The sequence below is a fragment of the Takifugu flavidus genome, chromosome 20 (assembly GCF_003711565.1).
Source record: "Takifugu flavidus isolate HTHZ2018 chromosome 20, ASM371156v2, whole genome shotgun sequence".
Taxonomy (NCBI): Eukaryota; Metazoa; Chordata; class Actinopteri; order Tetraodontiformes; family Tetraodontidae; genus Takifugu; species Takifugu flavidus.
Genome location: NC_079539.1, coordinates 1,559,893 through 1,568,714, shown reverse-complemented (window position 1 = coordinate 1,568,714; position 8,822 = coordinate 1,559,893). Strand labels below are relative to the sequence as shown.

The following is an 8,822-nucleotide window of genomic DNA, read 5'->3' as shown; positions in this document are numbered from 1 at the left end:
CGGCACCAGGTGGGCCGCGGCGCCGCCGAACCGTGCTGTCGTTAACGCGCTGCAATTACGCAGCCACAAAGAGGGCCGAAATAATGGCAAATAAAACTACATGATGCAGAAAATAAAAAAGAGGAGTAAACAGATGCACGTTTTCAGCATCATTGCTCTTTTTAAATGAGTGAAAAAGCTGCAGCTATATGTAATGCTAATAATAATAATGATAATATAAAGAAAACGGGGGAAACAACTGTAAATTTTCCATGCTTTAATTAAAATAATTCTTTAAAAATTTGATATTTACATCTGCAATAATATTAATGACAGTATAAGAAAGAAAAAGGTCACAGTTCTTACCAAACTTAAGAATATCCGCATGACAACAAATCAAACATATCTGATGCAAAACAAACGTATTTCAAGCCTTGTTGGTTCCGCCAAAATCACAAAGCACCCCAGCCCTCCTTCTCCAGATAGAAACTCCATCACGTATCCATAATTCATCATTTACAGTATGTACATTTTGATAAACAAATACATAAATTTTTGCTGAGAGGCAAATCTGACGGTGGTGATTTGAACAAATCTTTTGGATTATTGTAATCAGAGACTTTGTGCTGACAGGAAACTGTAAACAAAAGCATAGTTCAACATTAAGAAATTGAATATCCATATTTTTCTGCGAGAACCAAAGTCTTTGGCCAAAAACAGACAATTACAGAATGTTACACTGAAAATATGGACTTTTGTAGGGCCGCTTGGTTTGGGTTTAGGTTTAAAAAGGTGTAAACATGAGGCTGAGGTACCCTGCGGGGGCGATGGGCAATCATAAATAAATAATATCAATGGGTCTGCTGGAGATATCAACGTCCTGCTTTAGTCTTTTCTGGACGTTCTGCTCAGACGGGAAGCGATTCAACATTCTGGTTCCAGATGGAGTGGAGCCTGTGTGCACTGATTGTGTCTCCGGCGGCGACTAGAGGTGGTCGTAGGCGGCTGCAGACGGTGGAGCTGTGCGAGAGGCCGTGCTGTAGTAATAAGGTGAACCTGCGGGAGGGAGATGCAAGAGCAGGGCCTTTAGAGTCGGGCTGAAAACTGAACACAAGTTAAAGAACATAGACGAGTGTCTCTGTAAAAAAACCACAATGTTGGTCTCAGATGTCAGATAAAACATGGATGAGACCGCTGAGGGTCTCTGTTTGACAGATCCCTTTAATAACTAACTAACAAACATCCAAATCAAAGCTTTATTGTCCCCATTTTGTAGGACACATTCAAATTAGGAGAGCATAAGATTAAAGAAATAACCTTTCCCATGAAATATGCTTATTTGAGCCTCTTTTGTGTTGCACTCATTTTATAAATCTGGGCTCTGATCTTGTTTCTCCCACCTATAATGTGGAGCACAAAAGTCCCTGTCGGGGCTGTAATCTCACAACATTCAGCAGCTTTCCCATTTCAGTTCCATCCATAATTACTTGACAGGCACCTTTGTCAGCGAAGGTGCTTAAATCTGGAGGTCACCAGGGGTGAAAGCAGCCCATACTCACTCAGAATGCTGGAGTTGAACCTCCAGGCCTCGCTGTAGGAGGTGTAGGGCGAGTGGCTGTAGGTCTGACCCGAGTAGTCTGCGCCTGCTGCGGGAGATGGAGACGCAGGTGAAGCACGCTGACGCGTGGGCGAAACAGGCGGCATTGTGCGTCAGAGGGCTGAGATGTTGCTCTTGTGCATCTGCTGAGCTCATAATTCACCAGCAGTTAGAGCGGCTGTAAACCATTAATCTGTGGTGCAGGTGGATGGCTGAGGGTGAAATCCCTCTGCCCAGTGGTGCGTGCGCGGAGATCTACGCCCTCAGCTCTCGACCCCTCGCGTGGTTCTGCCCTCTGAAATGCCCCCCCCCCCACACAGCACTTCCTGCTTCAGTCTCTCTGGCACTCCTCTTTCTTTTTTCCTCTCCTTCATCATCTTCTCTTTCTTTCTTTCTTTTTTTTTTTAACCCCAAAACATTCCAATATCTAATTAGTAATTATGTTGGCTGGAATGAATCTCTGGACCCTCCCACCACCTCTCTGTCCTCTCCTAACCCCCCCCCCTTCAGTCAGTAATTGTGTAGCAAAGCTTCCTCAGAGCGAGCCCACCAGAAAAAATAATAAATCAGACCCTCTCATTTCGCGCTTCGGAGGGCAGACTTCAAATAAAAAAGCATATCACACACACACACACGCGCGCGCACGCATGCGCACGCACAAACGCTCATAGTCATCCTGATGTTGATACACACGCACTGAAACACACCGCACACCACAAAGACCTCCTCTTCGCCGCTCATGCTCTGATTTTACACCCCCTCCGCCCACCCTGCGTCTCCCTCCTGGGCCCCCTGGTTCCCATGGCGATGTGTGGTCAGAGGTGTCTGCAGCAGGGGGTGGGGGGTGTGGGCAGCAGGGCGGAACCCCCCGGCCTGCTCCATGTACCCCCTGGGCACATGTGCACCTGCATACACTCCGCGCACGCGTGCACGCTCGGGCACTTCACCGCCCTGGCTACTCATTGACTCCATCTGTTAATCTACAAGCCTCCATCGCTGCCTCTCTGTCTCTTTCCTTCTGTCTTTTGCTCTCTTTTCTTTTTGATATGCATATATATATGTTTAAAGATAAACTATAAATAAAATGTACCTGCCACCATGCCTGTGATGGCAGAGGAGGTGTATCCCGTCTGTGCAGGGGAGGGGATGTGAGGTGGGTAGCCCGGCAGGGTGGAGCTCACCATGTCCCGCCCTGTAAAAGAAAATTAAAAATGACTAAAGTATTGTTAACTGTGAGACTTTTCTTAAATGAGTTGTGCAAAAAGAATGCGGGTGAAGATGAATTAGGTGGATGATCGCTTTACCTGACACGATAGGCTGGCTGCTGAACTGTCCGTACACAGGTGCATGATGGGAGAATGAGTTGTAATGGTTGGGGAAGTGGTTGGAGCTGCTTCCGCAGCTGTTGCCGCTAACAGAAACAGGCTTCTGCAGCTCCACGAATGCAAGGTTAGGTGCCATATTTGGGGAGGGGCTGGTGCTGGTCACCTCTGGGGACGTTTCCTGTTTCAGACAGAGCGGCAGGGGCTGCAGGGGCTCTGAGGGAGGGGTGGACGAACGATGGCCAGGCAGGTGGGGAAACGAAAAGCAAAAATGGCGAATGAGCCGAACGACAAACTTAGGAGTGAAATGTCAGATCGAATAAAGGAGGAAGGGGGTTTTCAAGGCTGGTGTGTGTGATGGGGTCAGCATGCAGGTCAGAGGGTGTCATCCAGCCTCACCAGTCACCATGGCGTAGCCCTGGTGTGCCGACAGATTGCGTCCAATGGCGGAGCTGGCAGTTGAAAGGCTGGTCTTGGCGTCCTCTAGACTCCCATTGATGAGGGACAGCGGGTACAAAGTCTAGAGGCGGCGAACAGGGACACGCGGAAGCTGTGAACTTTGTTTACGAGGAAAGGACGGGGAAATCTAAAAATCTCCATTTGAAAAATGCTTTTCGTGCACGGGCGTCCTTTACCTGCTCCGTCTTACTGCTGGAGGCGGAGCCGAATGAGTCCGGGGGATAGTGGTGGCGATCGAAGCCGCAGTCCAGCTGCTGCGCCGCTGCGGCGAAGTGGTCCAGCCTCATCTGCTTCCTGGGGACGCCCCCGCTGCCCTGAGAGTCCACGCTGTGCCGACAGCTCTCCTGATCACCTGAGACGGAAGATGGAGAGAGGAGAAGAGGTCGGCGCTGCTTAAGTAAATGACCTTAGGCAGGATTCCAGTCCGCTGTGGGCAGCTCACGTGGTCGCCAGTCACTCATTAACCTACGAGGAGTTTGCTATTGTACAACTATAGCGGCGCCTGTGTGCTCTCTTACTGTCGTCGTGGCTCCGCTTGCTCTCGCTGGTGGGCTGAGGGATTCCCAACAGGCCGCTGATGGAGTAGGTGGAGCCCAGAGAGTCTGACTGAGGGGACTCGGGAGGGGTGACCGCTGAGCTGGGAACTGAGGGAGATGGACAGCAGGTTTTTAGAGTGGAACCGATACTGTAACCCCCCCCCACACCCTGAGGGAACAACCTTAATCCACGCCTTTTAATCTTTAACCTTAATCCTTCACTAGGATGTGATAATTCTTATTAATATTGCTGAAACGGCCCGTAAGACTCACTCAGGGTTTGTCCGGGACTCAGGCCTTTTCCGTCCAATGGCAGGTTGAACGGCTGCTGGACTTTAGTTCGAATTATTCTGCAAGGAAAACAATGATTTAACCCCTGACGCATGCCTGGCACAGAGGGGAAATGTTGGAATTTGTGTTTCCAAGAACAGCCCACCTGTTAATGGAGCTCACGCTGGGCACCATGTCGCTGTCACACACCCCCTCGGCCAGCAGCCTGTCTCTGATCTCCCAGGCGAACATGGTGGGATTCTGCCTCTTGTACTCAGCGATCTTGTCCACCACTTTCGGGGTGGCCACCTTGGGTTTGGAGCCGCCGATGACGCCGGGTTTGATGCTGCCCGTCTCGTAGTACCTGCAGGAGGTGAGGCAGGAGGAGGAGTTAGAAAGAACCGTGGATCGGAGCGGAAAAAGACGCTCCCGCACATCCTCACCGTCCCAGGATCTTGCTGACGCAGCCGTGGCTGACCCGGAGCTGCCGGGAGATGTCGCAGGGCCGGACGCCCTGGTGAGCCATGTCCACGATGCGTTGCCGGATCACCTCCGGAAGCGGGCGTCCATTAACAAACATTCCACCTAGTTGGTTAAGACCCCCATGACCTGGGGGAGGAAGGGGGATGAACACTCATAAATGTCACGAACACCACATCACCAATCATAAAACTGATGATTCTAGAGGGAAAGAATGTAGCCAGTTGAATAGCACACACACACACACACACACACACACACACACACCACACACACACACAAACACACACACACACACACACACGAATACACTGCAAGGCGAAGGCGGTAAAATGTACGTTTAAGTCATTAACTCATTTAATGTTGCAAGAGATTGTGAGAAAGTAGCTGTCAAAAGAAGAAACAGCATAAAAGTGAGAATATTTGCAGGATATATTACAAAGTTATATGCTGCCTGAGGGACAAAAAAACCAATATAAACCTGTTTTTTTTTCCCAGTGGAAAATTTTGTTTGTCACTAAAATTTTACATCACCATGAAAATTAAAAGTGGTTTTAAATGTACCTGGCTCAGGAAAAGGACCTCATTTATTCTAGGCCAATTAAAGGGATAGATTAAAAATGTTGTTAGTTTAGATTGAGGTTATTCATATGAACAGGTTGTAATTTCTAATGAGTTTGAGTGGAATGAGAACAAACTCTTGTTTTTCTTTCCATTAATTATTAACACAAAGGTGAAGGTGAGCGTTGTAGTGGAAATAACAATGAAACAATGGCGAAAAGTAAAGAAGGCAAAATAAATGTCATACATCTCTGGTTTTAGCTAAAGTGGAAAGATTTTTTTCTTACATTTGCAGTAAAATTATAATGTAAATGACACAGAATAACGATCATTTAACATTAATTCAATATGAGCTGTTGCTGTGATTATGACACATGATGCTGGCTTTGTAAAATATGCCGAACGACACGTTTTCGTTCTCAATTTTGCCCATAAAGTGCAGCCGAAGCGGCGCTCGCCGTGCACCAGCGTCTCCGCGCACCAGCGTCTCCGCGCACCAGCGTCTCCGCGCACCAGCGTCTCCGCGCGCTGCGCCGCGGTGACGCTGCAAGAACAGCATCGCCTTTAATTTAACCCACTGAGACACTTTTCTTTCTCAGCCATTTCCCAGCTTTCATTTCCACATCAAACAGCCGGACGGAGTCCGAGGGAGGGAGGCAGGCAGGAGCGGGGGGGTGGGGGTGGGGAGGGAACGGGAGGGGAGGTGGAGGGGGGGGGGGGGGGGGCTCTATTAACGCTGCCAGCCGAGTGTGGAAAAAAATCTCCCCGCCAAGCTTCATCAACCTGCAGGATATTAAAGCCGAGCAGGGGCGGGGGGGCGCACGCACGCGCGAACAGCGTGCACAGACATGTGCACCCCCAACCAAAAGACCCTACCCTGATAGATAGATAGATAGATAGATAGATAGATAGATAGATAGATAGATAGATAGAAAACTCTCCTAACTTTGTTTGAGAGCCAAACTTTTCACGTGTCAAATGTTAAATTTGGGCTGTGCAAATTTGGGGGATGGAGATTTAAAAAGGGCAGAACAACAAACTCAAGCAACACTTTAAGATAACAGATTCTCAAACTTCTTTGTGATTTTTTGTTATTATAGTTTCGTTGACAGTAACAACGTTTAAAAGGCGTTTCACTTTATTCTTATTTCAGGCCACTTAATAACGTTAAGTAATGTTGAAGGTTATAAAAGTATCACACTCACAACATTTTGAAGTGTGTTATCGAATCCACTGCTGAGTCCTAAACTGATCTGAAATACGCCTGAGAACCTTTTTCTGACAGCGAATGTTTGTAGCTACTTTGTTGAGGTTGTGAGACGCACCGGCCAACTCTAATTGTGTATTTACCTCTTCCAGTGTGGCTGGACATTTCCCTGAGCTTGTGACTGTTGCTTCTGCAGCTGAAAATGATGCTCTTTTCCTCCTCCTCCTCTTCCTCCTCTCTATGCCAGTTAAAGTGTTTAAGCTCCTTGTTCTTCCTCCACTGGCATTAGTATACACCTGAACTGTCCAACACACACACAGAATGCTAAATGAAACGGCTGTTTGTCACAGCTTGTGCAGAATAAAGTGCACTCTCTGTACCTGCAGCTCTGCACGTATAAATACTGTGATTTAATCCATTTTTTATTTGAAAACATGAAGCATCTTTCCCCCCTTCAGCCTACACAGATGGCTGCTCACACCATTAATACAATATGCCTTCATTAGCCACTTGTAATTAAGATTGACAGATATCATTAATCACCATTAATTAAAAGCTGACAGCATTTGTTTGAGTTCTTCTTTAATTTAGGGTCAAAGAATTATTTTGAAAAATAACCAGGGATTTTGTTTTAGCTGAAATCGAATCAAACCACAAATGAATACAATGAATCTCAATTAAAAAGGTGATGGCGGCATTAAAAGAAGGATGATTTGTTCTTTTAAACTGTGGAGATGAGACATATGAGGATTTCTGGATATTTGTCTGCTGTTGTCAGGCCAAACTCGAGCCTGAATGCTGAAGTGCAAAACATTACAGGACACAAAATGGGGGGAAAAGGACAGAAACAGCAGCAGAAACACAGAAAATATGAGCTACACGGCGAGAGAACACCTTCAGACTCAAAGAGAGAATATGGATTTGGTTGTCTGGCGCTAAAATAAGGATGAATTTTCTACTGTTGCTCTTAAATTCAGAAAAATCAATTAACAGACTGTTAACATGGAGTCCAAACTAACCTCAGAGAAAATTAAAAGGTGCCCTGATGACAAACCTCCCTGAGCCTTCAGACTGCTGAGAATGAATCTTTGGGGGAAATTGTTGGAAAATTGAATAATTCCTCAGTTGATGATTTGAATTTCAGCTATTTGGGATGAACCAGGTGTCCTCAAAAGCACCAGTATTTTAATTTTATTAGTTCGAAACATGTTCATTTAAAAATGTTGATTCTTGGCTAAATTAAAACAGAAAAATAAAAGTCGGTCAGATCATCAAAAGAAGGAAATGCAGAAATCAAATTAATGGATGTTTCCATGTTTATTATGTGCTTATATGATACTGTAATATTCAAAAGTAAATAGGTGACTATATTTTAATATTATTCATCAATATCTCCTTGAATAATCATTCATGCATTTTAAGCAAACATCTATTGAGAGTTTATAATTGATTCACTTAATTACTAGCTGAATTTTAAGATTTTCTTCTTAGTGCTTGATTTTATGACAATTATGTTTATTTATAAAGGAGGTTTAATTTTCCAAAATGATAACAATTAACATTTATTTATAAAATGTTTCGATTTTTCGCGTCAGAGAAAGAGTTTAATTTCAAAAGTTAAAGAAAAGCTCTGCTTTTATTTTGTGTGTGTGTGTGTGTGTGTGTGTGTGTGTGTGTGTGTGTGTGTGTGTGTGTGAAAACAGATTAGCTGGCAATATTTTGCTTATCAGCCCCGAATTCCGGCCCACTGAACGCAACTCAGACGAAGATAAAATAAATGAAATTAAATTTAACCGTGTCGGTGTTCGCAGCTATTTCTTGTCACGTCCCCCCATTTGTTATTGCAATAGTAATAATAACAAGCATAGTCTATTAATATTTGAATTATTTGCCTGATTTTCCCCGTTACAACCAAACGCGACAGCGTTCAAACATGCAGCTCTGGTTTTGTCAGGACACTTTCAACGTTTCACACCTCGCTTAACGCAGCTATAAAAATAGAAATAAGAGCTTACCTTTCAACAATTCAGACGAGAAAAAGGGTCTAAAGTTCCTCCAGTGTGTCGCGGTATTATCCAAAGGACGATGCCGGAGTGTCGGTGCGCTGCGCGTCCGTGGCTGCGGGTGTGATGCGCGGCGCCAACGTCCAGCCGGGTTTTATCCAACCGGGGCTGCGCGGAGGATGGAGCCCTGCAGCCATTGGAGGAGGAGGAGGGGGGTGTGGCTTGATAGGAAAGAAATGTTGCACACACACACACACGCACACGCACACACACAAGAGAAAAACTGAGCCTGGCTGTGATGGTATTACACCCGCTGAGCGACTGTACGGAAACACTTGTCAAAGAGGAGACTTGTTTCCATTCACCTCCATCCAGCACCGCCTTAATGAGCCACTTTGGTGGCTTATT

The 8,822-nt window shown here is 45.8% G+C and overlaps 1 protein-coding gene across 4 annotated transcripts; it reads right to left on the bottom strand.

Moving 5' to 3' along the window:
- Positions 1 to 241: 241 nt before the first annotated feature.
- On the bottom strand, positions 242 to 8,585 carry pax8 (paired box 8). Of its 4 annotated transcripts, none has more exons than XM_057019818.1 (12): positions 8,427 to 8,585; positions 6,555 to 6,712; positions 4,607 to 4,772; positions 4,330 to 4,527; positions 4,167 to 4,243; positions 3,876 to 4,001; positions 3,534 to 3,709; positions 3,298 to 3,418; positions 2,881 to 3,114; positions 2,667 to 2,768; positions 1,539 to 1,625; positions 242 to 1,035 (listed from the first exon to the last, which is right to left on the bottom strand). In XM_057019818.1, the coding sequence occupies exons 2-12, from the start codon at positions 6,574 to 6,576 to the stop codon at positions 965 to 967; spliced, it is 1,380 nt and encodes a 459-aa protein (XP_056875798.1). In that variant the 5' UTR covers positions 6,577 to 6,712; positions 8,427 to 8,585; the 3' UTR covers positions 242 to 964. The 4 variants fall into 4 exon arrangements, with proteins under 4 accessions (XP_056875798.1, XP_056875799.1, XP_056875800.1 ...); XM_057019819.1 differs by having other exon boundaries at positions 4,607 to 4,748; XM_057019820.1 differs by lacking the exon at positions 6,555 to 6,712.
- Between the last annotated feature and the right edge of the window lie 237 nt (positions 8,586 to 8,822).